Raw genomic sequence first — 20,823 nt, 5'->3', positions numbered from 1 at the left:
AACAATCAGATTGCACAACAAAATAATCAATTTCTCAAATGATATTCTCAGGTTCTAGGAAAATTGGCAGAGAGGTTGAACTTGAAAAGGGTTTTAGGCTGGGATGTTGCTATGCAATCCAACGATCCAATTTAAATAAATTTATACGAATGAAGGAACCCAATTTTATTTCGTAGTTTTGATAAAAATTGGTGATTTCTCCCGAGTTGAAGGTCAAGGCTAAACAAACCTTGAGATGATAATTACCTTAAACCATGGTCATGCTGGTTATCTCTATAATTTTCATCACCGCTGTTCCATATCCAGAGCAACTAAATTTAACAAAAAAAAGAAGAAAATATTCAAATTTCGAAGATGTATAACATCTGAAATCTAGACCTGTAGACCATTCCGTGACCTCATCAGTCTTATCTAGAAAGTAAACGTTTCCATCATATCTTGCCAAATTATGAATGTAATGCAGTCTTTTCCAAAGTGGGTGACTTGTTATGTCATAATATACACGCTAATCCACGTCACAACAATGTGGATCCGTTTGGATCCAAACGCCCCCCTACATCTCAATTTGTGAAGCCAACTTGGTTTGTTACCCTTTGATCGCCGTTCATTTCCTATCCCATTCTCTGTAAACTTACACAAAGAAAACAAAAGAATAAAATTGCGATCTTAACTTCATTTATTCTATCATTTTGTTTGAGGAGGACATTGTTAATTCGGGTTGGATGGGTTTTTTTGAGAACAGGTCAGTGACAAGCTAAACAAATCTATCAAATTTGTAGAAATAGTGATATATCAGCCAAGTAGAGAGGGTGCGACCGAGTAGTACAGAATGCGGGAGAAAGAGCAGCCCATGCTAGCAAGGCGCAGGTTAAAGTGACGGACAAATGGTAAATAGGTCTAAAGTACAAGTGAAAGGAACTTTGAACATTGTCAGATGAGTGGGTGGGTGAGCTTTTAAGAGTAAAGAGAGAGAGAGAGGTTTAACTAGAAAGCAAAAGAGCTGAAATCATCTCGCGATGATGATGCGGGATTGATATTTATAGTGCAACAAGGATAACATTGAGCGATCAAGTCATCTAAGTTTGGATGATAGAATTTACTGCAAACATACTTTCAACACATATAATAATAGAATTCTAACCTGCATATTAAATATATATTTAAACATGTAATTGATGTTAATTAAAAATTTTAGCATGTATACTAATAATAAAAATATATATTAAAATAACATGTATTTATGATTTGGGATGAAACATAAAGCATTAAAAAAGAGAGGAAAACACTAAAAAAAAAATAAAGTGGCGAAGAGCATGTAAAGATCTGGAAAAAAAAATGTGTGTAACTTTTCCTTCACCCCTATTTAAGTATTTATATAATGAATTTTAAAAGCTAACCTCAAAACTCACCTTACTTAATAGTTAATACATCTTTCTTTAAAAGTTTAGGTGTTTCTTTGATCTAAATTTAAATTTTTCAACTTTCTATTTTATTAACACCAATAAAATTTTGTTTATTTCATACTGGAATATAATTTGTTTAGAGAGTTTTGAATTTCATTAAAATATATTGTGTTAATGTTTTATATTAAATTTTAAAATAAAAAAAAACTTACGTTTAATTTGACATCAAATATGCTTAATCATAATTTAACAAATTTTCTAACAGAAACGGTTAACTTCGCCAGCATAAGAAAATGGCTACCGAACAAAATTATAAAACGGTCCAGTCTCTTTCCTCGCGTGTACTTCCCATAAGCAACAATGCACAACTGCAGTTATGTAATTCAGAAGGCCTTTTTTCTCTCTCGGTTTTTGTAATCTTGCTGCACAATACACCGTATGATTATGAAAAAGAAAAAACTCAAAACATATCTCATAAAAAATGAAATAACGACGTCTTGTTAAGATCACTCACTTTTACTAATTAAGAGGCCAGATAAATCCAAATGCAAAGCGTGGAGGAAAAGGATATTTTCCGCATTATACGGTCCCACTATTGTATAAAAAAAACATTATTATTGGATTAATCATGAGATTTCGACCAAGTATATTTAGTGTGTTATTAGTAATGGCGCGTAGAAATGTTTTTGTAAAAATAAATTTTAGTTGAGATGTATTAAAATAATATTTTTACATTTTTTATATTTATATATTAAAATTATAAAAAATATTAATTTAATTTTTTTAAAATATAAAATAATTTAAAAAACACTTAAATCCAGGTTAAACCATAAAAATAAACACACCCATGCCATTGTAAGCTCCATTAATCATTTACAGGGTTTTATTTTTAATTTTGTCATTTTATATATCTTAATTTATAAGCAAAAACCTGAGAAGCATTTTTTTATTGAATCTTTTTATTTTTTCATTTCAAGAATGTTTTTAAAAGATTTTGAAAGAAATTTATTTTTAAATATTTTTATATGTTTTTAAATTATTTTGATATATTAATATTAAAAATAAATTTTAAAAAAATATATATTTTTTGAAAAAAAAAATATATTTTTTGAAAAAAATATATTTTAAAACAACTACTATCGGCGCATGTGTGGAGGCTTTGGTGTGTGTGTGTGTGTGTGTGAGAGAGAGAGAGAGAGAGAGAGAGAGGAGAAGGCTTAAGACATGGTATTGTCTTATGTGTGTCATATGTCGGGAATAATGCTATTAATGGACTTACATACAATATATATGACCCATATTTCCATGAAAAATCCTGGGGGCTCGACTAGGGTTGGTAAAGGGCTGGCGTGGGGCCCCACCGCATTCAGAGATTGCCGTGTTTTCTTCGAGGCTTCACAGCTGGGGTTCGGTGGCATCTCGTAATTTTCACATGCAGGCGTGCATGTCAGAGCACTGTCGAATGCTCTCTTTTCTCGCAACGGCTATATTCACATATGATTAAGGTCCCTTTTAACCGTGTAGCTTCTGTTTTTAGATATTTTTAAAATTCATGTTTGTTTAAAAATTTTAACTTTTTAATATATATATATATATATATATATGTTTTTAAATAAAAATTACTTTTAAAAACACAATGCACCATAATACTAAATAAACAATAAAATAGCAAGTAAAGTGTTTGATGTTTGTGCTTCTCACCTAATTATCCTCTGAATTAATTTGGTAATTTGAATTTGGATATCATTCATAATTGAAACGGGAAGAGACGGATAAGAAAATCCATTGATATATCATGACAATAAAAAAATATTTAAAATAATAATAATAATGGTAAAAGGAACATACTTATAATTTAATAAAAAAACTAGAATTGAATTACTACATTGTGATAAATAGGCCAGGGATGTATGCATCCATATATCTGCAACATCTTGTCTCTTGATGTCGCGTATATTATATATTTTTTTATTAATATAGGTGTTCAGATTAATTTGCACGTACCTCAACTAATCCAACGAGTTCTGAAATTAATGACTATGTAAACCTCCAATAACCATTATATTAGCAATCACAGAGCTCGAGCCTGAAATCATAGGAAAAACAAACCTTTTAATTCAAAACTTTTACCACTAAATCACTTACTAAAAAGTATTCTATTTATTGATGCTTTGCATTGTGGCTAAGTGATTAGAAATATGAATGTTTTATTATTATTGTATCGTGCAGCCACTCTCAAAACTTATTTTTATTTAATTTTATACCTGTTAAAAGAAATAATCATAAAGATTACAGTGATTTAAATTCTGGAGCAAAAAATATATTTTCATCAAAATCCTATCTTCTTATTTATGCATTTTTTTATTTTATTTTGATGAAACATTGTCTTTTTTATTAACAATATGATTTTCTTTGAATAAAAATTTAAAGCGAGAAAAATAAATATTCATAATAATTTCAATTAATTGATTTTAAGAGAAAAAATGTATCTCTTTGATAAAAAAAAAATCTCTCTTTTTTATATGAAAACATGGCTTTTTAACATCAGCATCTTTTTAAATCTAAAAACCTAATCGGTAAATCAATTTTCAAACAAAATACAAAATAATATACTGATTAATTTTATGCAACTATATAAAAAAATAAAAAAATATATAGATCTTGTTCTCATTTAATATTCATGTGTGGTTTTCTTGAAAAAAAATGAGAATAGTAATTTCATATATAATTATTGAAAGAATTGCAAATATTACCATGAAAAAAATCTATTTAAAAAAAAAATATGAGATGATTTGAATGATTTTTTATTATTATTTCAACTATTTATTTAAATAGAATTTCATTTAAAGATATTAAAAGCAATAATTAAAAAAAACAGAGGGCTAGGAATACCAAGCCTAAGACACACCTGGGCCTAAAAGGGTAGGCTAGACACGCCTAGTCTTGTAAATTAAGCTCCGAGTTTTTTTACCATAAAAACTCCAAATTTAACCTTTTTCATTTAAAAACACACACCAAAAAAAAAATCAGCAACCTCTACAATCTATTCTCCAATCATAAAACACTTTTTAATAAGTGTATGTAAAACTCAAAATCAAATATCCTCAAGCCTTATATATTTTTTTTTAGTACCATTTTAGGCCAAAACCTTTTTTGTCAAGCTTCTCTTTAAAAAAACAAATTCATTAATACTAAAATCAGAGTTATTAGTGGTTAATATATAGTCGGGTGATGAAAGCTTTTTTCTCTGTTTTTTTTTAACAACTCTTTCTCTTATTTATTGGCTGTTAGAGAATAAAATATATAAAAAATAAAGTTTTATAATTAAATGATCAAAGTTAAAAATATAAAAAAATAGTGATGTAAGTAAAAAAAGTCTTAATCAGTGGTGTACGTCTAGTAAAACACCTAGAAATTTTAGTTTTTGTTTTAATTTTTAAACTTAAATTTATTTATTTTTTATTTTAATGGCTTTGCCTAACATAGAAGATTAACAGGGAGGGTAATTTCATTCATCTTGTAGTAAAAGTCATATTTTGATCCCATTATAAACTCATCAAGATTTCTAAAAAAAAATCAGATTCTTGATTCCTTTTCCTCCTAGGAAGGTAGGCATTTTATTTTTAAATCAGACCATTTTGACATGGTTAAGATGAAAGCATTGTTGGCCAATGAAAGAAATCATTTTCTATTTATTTATAGTTATTTAATGGCAACGATAAGAGCATGCTCAGTTTACTGTGCCAAGTGATCCTACGGCACCGAAAGGTATTTCGATCAAAAAATTCCTAGGCTCTGTTTGTTTCCCCTTAAAAAAAATCCCTTGTGAAAAAAGATAGACGAAGAAAGTTTAATAAGCTAACACGCTTTATTATTTGATGCTACCTAATTACTTGATCCTGTCATATATATAATTTTATACACACACACGCAAACTTAGAGGGGGGAGCAAGAAAAAAAAAATAAAAAGAACCAAAATAAAAGAATTATTTTAAAAAAACTAAAATTTAAGTTATTTTACTTCTTAAATTATAAACATTATCAAGAGAGAGACTGAAAAAAATATTTTCTTGCAGAGACACGGCCTCCTGTCTCCGTCACTGTGTTTGTGTCTATATATATATATATATATATATATATATATATATATAAAAGTTTATGTGCACTTTAATTAATTATCTTTTTCTGTAGCAACTAGTTATTATCTGGCTTGGAAAAAATAGTTATATATATAACAATAAAGGGTTTCAAACCTTAAGATTTTCTTAAAGAAATAGGGACATTATGGCAACCACTTACCAGGAAATGTTTATAATATATTGGTTATTTTTTACTCTAAATTAATTAGCCGTAAATAGTATTAAGACACCAATGAATTTATAATCCAACTTGCATCTATATATATATAATTCTTCTCAAAAAGTTTCATACTCGATCCCTTTTTTAATTATAACAATAGAAAGTTAGTAAAGTTTATCGGTGAAGCAAGCAACATGCTGTACAATACACCTCGTCTCAAAGCTGCCAAGAATCAAGTGGTCACAATTTTCAATTAGGACTGCGGCACCAATAATCAATCTGCCAAATGTTTACGTGTTTAGAGATTTTAGTCAACTTACAAGCACATGCAGCTTTGAAAAGAATGAGTCTTTCTGGGTTAATAACTACTCAGTACTAAGAATATATATATATATATATATATATATATATATATATATATACACCCTCAGCCTGGCATTAAAGGAATATTACAGTATGTTTAGGGTCCAACATTCTCCAAGAGATTAACAATGAGCATGGGACTTGTGTCACGCTGTGATCTTATCATTTACTCCCTTTACGTTAAAAAAAAAACAAGAAATTCAAACAATAATTGAAGCATTTATGCTCGCCCTAAGCTAGCCCAGCCTGATTTTAAAATACGAATTATCGCGCATCGGACCAAGAGCATATCTTTTATTTTCAACTTTATTAAAACATGAGATTATCTCACAGCCTTCCATGTAATATAGTTTATTACTCTTATTGCTATGTATATACAAACACAAATTCACTTGTTTTTTTTTTAAAAAAATCCTAACAGTCATTAAAGCATGGCTCTTTTTTTTATTAATTCGAAAAACTTTATATATTAATTAAGCATGGAGATATTAAAATGATGTTCATTAAATTAAGAAATCAAGAATCAGTAATTACGTTTTTTTTGTGCTGATGACACCTTATCTTGCTAAGGCCAGATCAAGTTAAAATAAAAAAGTTATAGTAATCTTTTAGCAGGTGATCCAGTGGTAAGAGTTTGAAATTAAAAAATTTACTTTTAATATGGTCTCAGATTTGAGTCATATGGTTGCTAATATGATGGTCACTGGAGGCTTACATGATCGTTAACTTCAGAACCTATGGGATTAGCCGAGGTGCGCACAAGCTGACCCGGACACCCACGTTAATAAAAAAAAAAAGTATAGTTCATATATTTTATTCCTGTCTATATTTTTTATGTCACATCATGTTAGGATTATTCATTAAAACATAGTTCAATTTCATGGATGTATTCCTTCAAATAATAAAAACGATAGGTAAATTTTATGAAATTGTTTAAAAATTCATAAGATGCATGGCTTCCTTTATATACATACTGGTTTTCTCTCGAGGATATGAATGCATAAATGTAGAGTGACGGGAAGAACAAATACAGACAAATTGAGGGGTGGGGCTGGGCCGCAGGCCCGCAATGGGAACCGGATAATCCTAAATAGAGTCGGTGACACGGCAATGCATATCTGGACCAAGTCAGCACGCAAGAAAAAAGAAAAGCTGGCAAACGAGGACCCTTACCCGTTTCGACACGTGTCAAGAATCGTTGATGGATCCCACTTCCTGTCGAATAAAAGTTCAATTTAGATAAGGAAGAAGATAGATTGCTTAGAAAGACAGGCAAACATCCTCCCATTCCCAGAGAAAGAGATGCTAAAAAAAGCAAAGTATTTTTTATTTTATCTCCGCGGAGGCAAAGAACCGAAACTCTTGTCCCCCTTCCCCACTATATAATATTTTGATGTGACCAAACTGCCCTTGTTACTTGATTAATTTTACCAACACCAGTACTACCTTCTAGAAGTGTGTTCCTCATTGTAGTGTTGAATCTGAGTTTGATTATGTTTTAAAAGTGTGTATAGTTTAAAAAAATTAAATTAAAATGTTTTTAAGGTTTTGATATGTTAATAAAAAATTAAAAAAATATTTAATATATTTTAACTAAAAAACTTCATGCACCATAATATTAAATACACATTAAATACCAATAACAGTATTGGTTAAATATATATATATATATATATATATATATATTGGAGTCAGTTTTTTTAATTAAGAAATCATTGTAATTTTATTTGAATGACTAGAACTATAATATATTCGCCAAACATCCCCATATCTCCTCAGATAATTTTGTTTTGATTCTCTCAACGTTCACTCTATCAGCAAGAGTAATCGCGTGTGTGGCTCTCTCCTGAATTGCTGTATAGCCTGCATTCTCGTGACCTTGTATGAGATTAAAGTGGTCGAGAATAGTAAATGTTATTTTTTATTTAAATATATATTAAAATAATATATTTTTATTTTTAAAATTAATATATTAAAATAATTTAAAATTATAAAAAATTAATTTAAACACAAAAAGAAACATATTCTTGGTTCTTTCGTACTTATTGCTTTCATTTTAATAATCTATTTTGTGCAAATTAATAAAATAATTAATTATGTGTAGTTTAAGCAATTTATTGTTGAGTTTTCCAACAACCAGCTAGCAGCACAACTATCAAAGCTGAGGCTTCGCGTACAATTCCAACGTGGGTAAAATTCTGCTGGCTTGTGAGGGGAAAAAGGTAGGGACAAGGTATTCACCATGCAAACTTTTATCTCTCGAATTAATTAATTTTCAAGCTCGATTTACTATGATTTTTTATCCATTTTTTTTTCTTTTTTCTAAAACAATAATGGTGAGGAAATTGACAAAAATACTTAACAGAGAATTGACAAAAACAATATGATCAAACGGGGTGCTAGATTGTGAAAAAGGCAGGTGGACTATCGTGTCAAAGTTGAATTTTACAAGTGTGGACAATTAATGTGCCTTGAATCTTCCCATCAATGTTTTACCAACCAGTCCCTCCGTCCTTCCTTGACCATTTAACTGCCATTAACTATGCCAACATGTCCCAACTAGAACTGCAACTAGCTCATTCTGTTTGGTCTTCTCTAAACCCACATAGTCAAAATCTGACATGATTGCGGATTGCCCATCATGGACGAAGGACGATTATCTGCCCCCGCGCACCTCGCCCGTTGGATAATAATGTAATCACACCTCAATCTTTGTTAATTATCCCCTGCGATTAACACAATTAGCAAGGCAGTGCCGGAGAAATCCCACTTGGAGTGTTGATTTGCCAATAGCTACTAGTGGCAAGATCAATGGCTGAGATTGGCAGACTCGGATTATTCTCGCTGGCTAGGGATATTCACTTCTGGTACGGATTCATATTGTGACTCACGTGCATGCATGGTGTGTATCTAGCATTAGCATCACCCTCGGTGCTCCTAGGGATCCATGATCAAATGGAGATCCCCTGTGTGCGTATTTTAGCACAGCATTTGTCTGTTTATCTAACATGGACCCACCCAGCGGGATTAGGAGACAATGCCGTTGAGTCCTTTCCAAGGGAGGTGCACATTTTCCCAGAAAAAAAATCAAAGGTATAAGAAAATGTGAACTTTTTTCAAAAGTAACACGGTATGTATTTTGGGAGAATGACAAGGGATGAAAAGGTGTTTAGAAAATAACACGGTTATAGCATAACTATGTTTTTTAATATTGTGTTTTGTACATGATTGTTATTTTCAATAATAAATGTTTATTTGTATTTTAAAATATATGTTTTTTCAAATTAATTAATCTAAAAAAAATCAAACCAAAATTTTATAAAAAAATAATGGTAAAAAAATAATTTAAAATCCAATAGTTAATAAAGAGAGAGACGATAAAATGATAAGAGAATAATAAGAAGGAAAAATAAAAAAGAATTAATAGGTCACCGGGACACATCATCTGTTTTTTACATACCTAGTATTGTTAGAAAAATCTTGATAAAATATTTATAAGTACACTCTATAAAACTGTCAAATGAGGTCATAATTAACCCTGAATTAATAATGAATAAAATCTCTGACCAATTATGGCCTTATTTGATAGCCATCAAAGGTATGATTGGAATCGTCTCGTCGAGAATTTTCTAGCGGCATTGGATGTGTCAAAAACAGAGCTATGATGTAAGTTACTTTATCTTTTTTCTTTCATTCTTGGCTATTAGATTTTAAATTTTATTTATCAAGCATGGGATCTTCATAAAAAAAAAATTAAGTTGATTTTTGTATATTTAATATTTTAAATGAGATATAAATTCTGAAGCAACCACTATTCTAAATAGCTGGTATATTCAAATTGTTATTTCCCTAACTATTTTAGAATGATAAATAAAAAACGTGGGGAAATAAATCACTCTCCTTACTAAAATTGTAGTGGCTTGATGTTATTAATTCCTCAATTAAAAATTGAATTTGAAAAACACAAACAGGGTCAGTCATGTGATGTAGCCTATACTCGCAAAGTGTTTTTCCTTTTCTTTTCTTTTTTTACCTCAATCATTATTTTAAAAAAAAATCTTTTAATGTTATATTGATTAGAATTTGAGATTGATATTTGTTTTGATTTATTTTAATTATTGTAATTTTAAAAAGATATTCTAACATCTTATTAGTACTTGATTTTATAATAAAGAATTCAATTTTCTTATTTTCAAGAGACTGACAAGGACGTAGGCTAGCAGACCCCGCTTCTTAGCTATTTAAGTGTGTTTGGTATTGTGGTTATTATTGTAGTTGTTGTTTTAAAAAAATTGTTTTATAAAAAGTATTTTTAGTCGAGGTTGGTTTGAAAAAATACATATTTGGTTAAAATTATGGTTGAAATTGAGATTAAACAAAAAGTAATTTAATTTGTTTGGTTAAAAAAATATTTTTCAAATTGAGGTTATAAAATAATTAATATATATATATATATTAATATTAATGATTTTTAATTTAAATATTGTAGATTTAACTACTGTTATTACATCATGAAATAAATAATATTGATATCAAATATTTTTTATTATTCCATTGAACTATGTGCAATGTCATTACATACGAAATCTATCCAATAATTAAATACTAGTTTTTCGAGTAAAACACAATTTTTTTTAAAAAAAAATTACAATTTCATTACGTACAAAAGTCATTCGACATGAACTAAAGTTTCATGATTTTTTGAGCGTGCAATAAAATTAAATAAAATATTATCAGGAATAAAATTGAGATTACAGTATGAGTAAATTTAATTCACCTTAAACTAATTTTTTAAAAAAACAAAAAAAAAATATTTTTCACGACTAACTGCACTGGTTTTTCAGGGAAAAAAAAACTAAACTTTTCTCACTGGTTTTTGTTTTTTAAAAAAACTGAACAGTGCCCACTGTTCCTTAAAAATACCCACGAGAAGCAGCAAAATGCTGCTACTCCAATCTTGCAGCTGGGTAGCAAAAATTAGTGGGTTCTACCAAGCAAAATCAGTTTTGCTTGCTTTACTAAACACTGATATGTGTGGCTGCGGGTGAACTTCACCCGCAACCACATTACCAAACAACGTTTTAATGCCCGCAAGCCTAACCTGTTTTTTCACATCATTTATGTTTTTATTTTAAATCACCTACTTTTTTTTTTGACATCTCTAAATATTTTTTTTATTAATTGAGTGATATACAAAAAAAAATACTTGATTTTCTGTTGAAATTGAAGATATTTATAAGAAAATGAAGAATTTTATAAGCAAAATAATTTTTTAATCGAATTTAAATTATAACTTTTTATAAAAAAAATAATAGTTTTATGTAATTAAATTAATTAATTAAAGTGTTTGTCATGTTATATTACCATGTATTTTTATCTGTTCCTGTTTTTCAAATTTACGACATAGTCTTTAGTGGACAATTTAGTTAGATACGTGTGATGGCAGGGTCCACGAATTAAGCTACGAGGGAGGCATTGGAAAGGTGATGACGCCGTTCTCGACGGACGGAGGCGACCGAGTCCACCGAAATTGAATCGCTTTTTATTCACTTTAACGGGACCGAACCCTTGATTAACGGCGTTAACGTCGCGGAAGAGACCTGAATACCTGATCATTCAGGCCCTTCAGTTGCGGAATTGTGGTTCTAATATTTAAGACGGAAGGAAAAATAAGCGAAGGCTGTTTAAGCGGGTCCCGCATACCAACGGCTAGGACAGTGCATAAGTAGGGGTACGTCATGTCATGTCAGTTTAGGAATAAAACGCCTACTCCACTGTAACTAAGAATTAATGCTGAAAAATAGGAATTCAGAACCAAAAATCGAGTCTATAGAAATAGAATACAAAATTGGAAAAAACGAAAAATGCTGCCATCAGGGGAGCTCAACCAATCCCTTCTGTAATGGCAATATAAACTAGATAATTTCCAGGATCAAGATTTTTTTACATATAAAAAATTAATGTTCAGCCCAAGAATTTTTTTTACAGTGTTTTTAAACTCAATTTAATGGATTAAACTTTAAACCTTTCAACTATATTCTTGTCTAACTTCTAACTTGAAATTCAAATTAAATTATAAATTATTTCAACATCATTCGGGTTAACTTGATAGTTTTAGACAAATAAAACGACCGATAAAATATGATTTACTGTAAAAGTATTTCCATGATAGAATCTTTTAAAAATATATATATAACTTCAAGATAAGTATCACATCAACTCAATATTGGTAATTTTTTCAAGAAAACGATAATTTTGTAGAAGGTAAATTAAAATAAATAATAAAATCTAATTTCTACTATATTACTATTATATTTTGTTGGAGTCATTTTTAATTTAATAGCATGATAAAAAAAAATAGATATTCAAAAAACCAAGCACCAATCAAATCCTGGTGTGTTTTTCTAAGATCACAATAATCTCCTACATGATGAATCAAAATAAATTATAAATTTAATTTATAATAATTATATTTTGTTGATAACCATCTTTTATTAAAAAACATGATGAACCATTTTTTATTTAACAGTATGATAGATAATTTTTTATTTGATAATAAGATAGAAAAAAAGTAGGTGTTCGTAAAATTGAGCACCAACTAAATGGCATAATGATTTTTTAAAACCACATAACCATGTATAAAAAAAACCAAAATAAATAACAAAGCTCAATTCATAACAAACTCGATGCTCGATGATGGAAATGGAAAAAGAAAAAGAAATTAAAATAAATCATGAAATCTAATTCATGATATTTTTTTCATGATTGTTTTTTATTTAATAACATGATAAACTATTTTTCTATTTAATAATACAATATAAAAAAGTATGTGATTGTAAAATTGAACACCAACTTAATATCTTGATATTTTTTAGAAATCACGATAGCCCGTATAAAGAAGACCGAAACAAATATAAAATCTAATTTTTAATAAACTTAATGTTAAAATATAGAAATGAAAAAAAATTCAAAAACTCAATATTTGGAGGGTAACAATGAATAACCTGTATAAAAAAATGAAATAAAAAAATCTAATTTATAGTAAATTCAATATTTAAAGATGCAAATAAAAATAAAACCAATAGAAGAAAAGAAAAAAGAGCATAAAAAGAAAAAAAAATCATGCGAACAATAACATGAGAGGAGAGTAACAGTAATTTTCCCTAGTCACTTAATTCTTGTTAATAATACATCTGCCAGTAACAGTAATTCATGCGAACAATAACATCTGCTAAATTATTTTTAATGTTAATATATTTAAATAATTTTAAAAAATAAAAAAATAATTCAATTTTTTGAAAGCACGGTCTTAATTAACTAATTATTTAAACCAAGAATATTTGATTGAATGACAGCCCCCCTAGACGGAAGCTAATTGTCTAGAGGAGCCATTGTTCATTTGAAGAATTTAAAGGCAATGAAACAGCAGAGGGTGCACCGTATACACTCCCCGTGACAAATACAATGAAGCTGGAGCGTTGATTGTGGGATTCGGCGCTTAAAGTGTGACACGTGTCATGTCCGTGACAACCACCTAAGCGCCGAAATATAGACGCTGTCGCACGCGATTCTCGTTGAATAGATGGCAGCGAACGTTTTTCCCTGCCTTGATCAACGGTATCTTTATCAGAATGCAAACAAACGGGACCCGTAATGGGGGCAAATCAGTAGATTTTGTTGGATTGATGAGGGTATCTCAGGAACAATGTAAACTTAATAAACCTGAAAAAATGGGGCGGCGCGTGACGCAGAGTACAACAAAAAAACGCTGTCCCGTTTAGCTTTAATTTATTTATATTTTGTTTTTAAATGCATTGGCTATTTTTATTTTATTCTATCCATTAAAAAGAACAAGAAATTATTAAAGGGCCAAGCCTCCTTTTGCCCTAAAAGCCTTGATGACAATCATTCTTGCCCTGATGATCTGTCCTTTTTCACACACTGTGCCTTATAAATTTACCAAGTATTGTTTTATTTGAAAGTCTTGCAGAAGGGATAAGGTGCCCATAATCATTCTAGGCGCAATAATTTAAATTAGGATTGCTGTTTTTAAGTGTAAACATTGTGACAGCAGTTGAGATTTAAAATATATTTAATTCAAAAATATATTAAAATAATATTTTTAATATCAATAAATTTAAAAATATAAGATAAATAATTTAAAAAAAAACTATTAAATTTTTTATAAACATGATTTATTCACGATACAAACACCACCGTCATGAATCATGATCTCTCTTTCGTACGGTGGAAGGTGGTTTCCATTTCCGTGGATCTTCTGGCTTGCCTAATAATGACACAAGCAGGAAAAATAATGGCTGTGAATTTTTTATAATATTTTTTTTTGAGTTCTTGGAGTCTTTGGTTAACATAACATTGATTGAATTTAAAAATAAAGTGGTTTCTTAAGACAATATTTGACTAATATAAAAGATATCACGGGGGATCATTACCATGATGCATGTCGGATTACAAAACAAGAACTACATTTGATTTTTTAAATTTGTTTTCTATACTCTGCTCCCTGGTTCCAACGTTCCCTTGTACATGATTGGAATGCCATTCTTTCAAATCTACATTGAAAAAAAAAAACCAGGAAGAAAGAAGGTTGAAAAAACGAACATGTAACAACTGCGAGGATCGTATTGTTATCAAATCAGACAAGCATTTTGAGAAGGAAAATGTTTTAGTGTGAGCTAAGATTATAGAACATACACAATTAAAAAAAAAAAAACAGTCAAGAGCATTACATTGTAGTAAAAAAGGAAATTATATTATTTTCATTCTCCAGAATTTCTTTTTTTTTTTCCCTTTAAAGTCTGGAAAGCCATATAGTGTATACTAGATAGGGGGTGCTCCGCCCATCCAGACCCAAGTTCTTTTCAATGTAAAAAAAGATGTCGAGGAGTCACAAGCGTTCATGAAAAGGTGAAAAAAATTTGAGGCTGCGATTATTGACTCGACTAATTTAAATAGTACTAGTAAAAAAAATGCAATGACAATAAATAAATTAACAAAGAAAAAATGCTGAAAGTGAGATTGAGATAACTTTATAAAAGTAAAAGTGAAGAAAAAAAGTATGAAGATGAATTTCTAATAAATCAAATGTTGAAGAATAAAATTAAAAAAAATAATTTTAAAAAGAAACACAAAAAAGATCAAAGTTAACCCATGTTAACCTTTAAAACCCGTGACCCAATCATGAGCATGAAATTAACATCATATAAGGCAAATCATAAAAAAATAACAAAAAATATTATAAATAAATAAAATATCGAGGGATGGAATTAAAAAAAATTATCTAAAGCAAAAGAAATAAAAATAAAACAATTAAGGACTAAATTTGATGATAAAAAAATTAAAATAAAATACTGATTGATGAAATTGAAAACAAAATTCAACCAGGAAAGGGATAAAAAAACAAACAACAATAAAAAAAATAAAGATCAAATTTAATGTAAAAATTAAATGAAACCAAATGATAAAAGATTAAATTGAAGAAAAAACCAATAATAAATGGATAACAAATAAAAATCAAAAGAATAAGAGTCAAATTTAATAAAAAAAACAAATGAAAAGACACCTTTATATTTTAATAAGGAGAATAAAGAAAAGAGAAAGGGGAAAAAAAATTCATCAGAGCCCAACTACTACGCTACACCATTAGAGAGATCACAACGAGGTGCTTCCAATACTATCGTGGAAAGGTAGCGTTTGGATGTGAAACGATACTTCATGCGCTGTCTATTCATTTATGCGTACGATACACACGCCAATTATTTTTATCCTGAAAGCAATATTTATATTAATAAAAAAACCAAATTATTCGTAATTAACTTGTTAATCACTAAAAACTAGTTTGAAAAAAAAAATCCATTGATGAAAGTTTTGAAAAATTTATTTTAAAAGTAATATAGTATCTATATTACACTTTGAAAATATAAAAAATCAAATTATCCCGATAGATTTTTTTAAAAAAATACTTTTAAAGATACATGATCTTCACAATGTGGTTTTAAAAGGTCAAAATACCGGATTGTTCCAATTTATATGGGGAAAACATTATGATTTTTTATTAGAAGAGCAAAAGAATAATTGCATTATTATAATGAATAGTGACATGTATATGGGAATTCTCCATGCCAATAATTTTCTTTTTTAATGTAGCGTGGCTGTTCATAAAAAAACGTAAAGAAAAGTTAAAACTGCATCCAAATCCAAATTTAGTATTTCTAATTTCCAATTCTGTATACAGATACACTGTACATAATTTAAATACGCGTCAATAATAATAATAATAACCATAAATGCAATACAAATGAAAAAAGAATACCGAGTAGTAGTAGTAGGTTGGGGGACGGTACATTCCAAAAAAACTAAAAACCTTTCTACACAAGAACAGCCCACACCTCTCCCTCCACTGTAAAATGACCTCCCTTTTCTCTCGCTGCTCTCATTAGCCCTTTGCTCTCCCTCTCCTCTCCCCATAGTTCTAGAGGCAGAGATATTCATATTCTTCCACACACCGTTCTCTCCTTCCTCAACACTCTACTTTCTCTCTTACTATATATATATATATATATATATATAAATTCATTCATTCACACACACAGCTAATAGACACCGTTCTTTCATTCTAGTCAAGCGAGGAACTTTCTTCCTCTGTTTGATTTTTTTCAAAAGAAAACACACCATTAACACACAAAAGAAAAGATGGCGTGCTCTTATCTTGGTCCTTGTTTTCTCTTAATTTGCTCTCTTCTTGCGCTTTTTGTTTCTGGGTCTCAAATTCAAAGAACTTCATTGCCTATTATATCCTTTGATGAAGGATACACCCAACTTTTTGGGGATGATAATCTGGTCATGTACAGAGATGGAAAGAGAGTCCATTTATCTCTAGATGAGAGGACAGGTTCTCGTATTTTCATAATTTCTGTTTTGGGTCTATGATTCTGTTTTTTCATTTCCTTATGTGTGTGTGTTGCGTTGGCATCCATTGAGAGTTTCTTTGGGTTGTGTATATGCAGGGTCGGGATTTGTTTCTCAGGACTTATACCTACATGGATACTTCAGTGCTTCTATCAAGTTGCCAGCAGATTATACTGCTGGAGTTGTGGTTGCTTTTTATGTGAGTAACAGTACTGTACATATCAAAGAATTTTAATGTGTTTTTAAATAAATAATGGAGGTTTAATATTTGAATTCAGTTCATCATTTATCAGACCTAAATTGGTGTTTTTTCTTTCTTTTCATGGGGAGTATTTGATTTATCTTTCAAGTCTAGTGCTTTCAATGTATCAAAGAAACTCAGATTGATGTTTCTTTGATTTACAGTTTTTTTCTTCTTCATGCCAACTGTTTTCTCTGTCATGCTAACCTTGAAAGTCTGATCAGACTACAATAAACTCATTCTCATGGGTTTGTTAGTTGTCCATTGATTTTATGGTTCATGTCTAAGCTCTGTTTTAAGAAACTGAAAAAAATACAGTCTACCCTCAGCTTGCCATTTCTCTCCACAAAATGTTTATCTTTTCTTTAAAATCTAGCAAGGAAAATAAATAATATCATTATCATGCTAATTTTCGCTGATAAATTTCAAAATTTTGATAAAAGAAAAATTAGAAAAAAACTCTTCTTATTTCATGTCTGTTTCTTTTCTTAACAGATGTCAAATGGTGACATATTCGAGAAGAACCATGATGAAATTGACTTCGAGTTCTTGGGTAACATAAGAGGCAAAGATTGGAGGATCCAGACAAACATTTATGGCAATGGCAGCACTAGTGCCGGCAGAGAAGAGAGATACAGCCTCTGGTTCGATCCCTCTGATGATTTCCATCAGTATAGCATTCTCTGGACCAATTCTCAGATCATGTAAGCAACAAACCCGCTTCCCCATCTTTTTTTTTCTTCTTGTTTTGTTTACCTGTGTGGTTTTACATGTATTATTTTTCTTGCAATTAGAGCTTTTTAAAGGGTGTACTTTACCTTTTAATCAATAATGACCTCATGGTATATACGGGATGTAATTTACTGTTTTGGGGGGTAGGATGAATGCATTCTCTGTAGGTAGAGACAAAGTTCCTTCTTTTAGGTGACTAGCACAGAAAGTTCTCTGTTCTTTTACCTTTAGGGACATGCACCTGTTTTAACAAAACCAGTCTGGCAGCTTTGGCGTGGCTAAAGTTTGGTAAACTTATTTGTTTGGTTACTGAGAAAAGTTAGATTAAATTCGAGATAAGAATCTATTTAAACATTGATGTGACGGAGCTGTATGCAACCCTGTAATTCTCAGGGAAAGACCGAAAAAGCATCCAATCTTGTCAGATATTCACAATTTTATATACTTGTTTCCTCAATTTTTCACATTTACCAATTAGAAGGTATTGGTTTTCTATTTTGCATATGAACAAGTTGTGCTGATTTTGTTTTAGGAGGATTAATCCTTTTTGGTGCATTGACTACCATTCTAATTCCGTGTCCATTTCTTTTATATTTAGATTTTACGTGGACAACATTCCAATTAGAGAGGTTAAAAGAACAGAATCTATGGGAGCAGATTTCCCTTCCAAGCCAATGTCTTTGTATGCAACGATATGGGATGGGTCTGATTGGGCTACTAATGGAGGCAAATATAGAGTGAATTACAAATACGCCCCTTATGTCGCTGAATTTTCTGACCTTGTTCTGCACGGGTGTGCTGTCGATCCTGTTGAGCAGTTTCCAAGATGCGATAATACAGAGAGTTCTCAGGCGATCCCCACCGGTGTCACACCAGTGCAAAGAATTAAGATGGAGAGCTTTAGGGCCAAGTTTATGACATATTCTTATTGCTATGATCGGGTTCGGTACAGGGCTCCCCCATCAGAGTGTGTGATCAATACCAAAGAAGCAGACCGACTCAAATCTTACGATCCTGTTACTTTTGGCGGAGGCCGGCGCCACCACGGGAAACGACACCACCATAGTCGGTCAAGTCATGCTGAAGTCATTTCCATTTAAGAAATATGCAATGGTGGCATTGTCGTGTGATGGATGGGGGTTAATGTTGTCATCTTATTCTTAGTGCATTTATGCTATTATGATTTAGCTGGGGTCATTTGTTTTTGTTGTGAATAGAGAAAAAAGAGCATAGATTCTTATATGGTCGATGGTGGGTGGTTGGGCGAGGATGTGTATAGTTCTTCATACCTTTAGTTTTCCAGTTGTTCATCTCATCATTGATGTTGTCTCTTGGCTTTACAAATTGAACTTGGTAATGATTTTTTCTGTACTCTTGACACGCTCTAACGGGTTAAATAAATTCTTAGTATATGGAGTCCCTCTGTGTGTTGGTATGGGTTTTGGCTGTGTTTTTGCACTGAAATGGATGTTGTCATCAAGCATCTTGTCTGTTGTCTAATATTTTATTTTATTCTCCTTTTGTTTGATCCAAGTGAGAAAAAAAACATCTGCCGATCAGTATACCCAGGACATGTCTTTAAAGGTCAAGAGCTCGGGCCCCCTGGTCTGTCTAGACGTCTCTTAATATTTTAAAGGTCAGACTTGTCATCTTCGGAGGACATTTTGTCAATGGTTAGTTGGAATCCAAAGTCGGTTTAGACGTGACAACTGGTGAAGGCAACGCTGCTGCAAATGGCAGAATGTTGGACTTATATAGCTCACAGGTTCTGGTCTCAACGGTTCTAAATTTTGGAGAGGGGTAAGAGGGTTTTCTTTGAAATTCCTCAAATATGATGTCAATGTGGAGTAGATATATTTTGTGAATGCTGTAAAAATTACGTTTTTAAAAATTTTAATTTTTTTTTTATTTTTTTAATGTTTTCAGATCGTTTGAATATGCTGATGTCAAAAATAATTTTAAAAAAATAAAAAAATATCATTTTAATTTTAATATATTTTTAAATAAAAAAATACTTTAAAACACCACCATCGTCACAAATCCCCGTAACATTTTTCAAGAACACTGTATCAGTTGTAAAAAGTGAAGAAAGATCGGTGCGTGACAATTGACGAATTTAGATTTTTCTTCTCCGAATACCAAAAGAAAGACCTCAATTTTCTCTCTAGGAGTCAATTTTTGGCAGAAGAGAAGTCGAAGGAGAGTTAGATTGAAGCAAGGGAGACAGCCAGATGAAGACAAGCAGCATCAAGGATTTCTTTGAGCCACTTTGGAGTGTTTTTCCACTCAAAACTTCATGATAGGATCCCACCTGGCCTCGCAATTAGTTGTTCTGTGACTCTTTAATTGGATGCTTTAAAGCAGCAAAGGTTGTTGATACTTCATTCTAAGGTTAATGTACCATATTAATTATAAAGACATTAAAATATATTAGAAAGCAAACCCCAAAAGAGAAGATAAGGCTGACCAGATTGGTAGATTAGATTAGGAAAACAATTAGGGCACTGGCTTTATTGCTTTAATTGTATCGTGTAATGTTTTTTTTAAAGTAATTTTTTTGAAGATATATTAAAATATATTTTTAATTTTTTTTAATATTAATATATCAAAATCATTTAAAAATTTTTAATTTAATAATTTTTTAAGTGAAATATACGCAACAAAAAAAACTTGTTTTTTTCCATCATTCTTTTCTCTTTTGTTTTTCCTTTTCTATTCTTTAGGATAAAGATTTAGATTTGATTTGTATTGAAAGTTTCTCTTAATTTTACTACAATGTATAATTCATTTAATAAGATTTTGATGTTTCTTTACTAAACTATGGTGATTTTCTCTTGTTTTTTGACGGTTTAAAAC

At 30.3% G+C, this 20,823-nt stretch overlaps 1 protein-coding gene across 1 annotated transcript; it reads left to right on the top strand.

Annotated features, from left to right (window-relative positions):
* The first annotated feature begins 16,461 nt into the window (after nt 1–16,461).
* On the top strand, nt 16,462–19,386 carry LOC7462652 (probable xyloglucan endotransglucosylase/hydrolase protein 28). Its single transcript, XM_002315806.4, has 4 exons — nt 16,462–16,977; nt 17,093–17,193; nt 17,731–17,939; nt 18,566–19,386. Exons 1-4 carry the CDS (start codon nt 16,779–16,781, stop codon nt 19,065–19,067), a joined length of 1,011 nt encoding a protein of 336 aa, XP_002315842.1. The 5' UTR covers nt 16,462–16,778; the 3' UTR covers nt 19,068–19,386.
* Nucleotides 19,387–20,823: the final 1,437 nt, after the last annotated feature.

This window comes from Populus trichocarpa, chromosome 10 (genome assembly GCF_000002775.5).
Source record: "Populus trichocarpa isolate Nisqually-1 chromosome 10, P.trichocarpa_v4.1, whole genome shotgun sequence".
NCBI lineage: Eukaryota > Viridiplantae > Streptophyta > Magnoliopsida > Malpighiales > Salicaceae > Populus > Populus trichocarpa.
The sequence above is the reverse complement of the archived record's forward strand: the minus strand, read 5'-3'. Positions and strand labels throughout refer to the sequence as shown.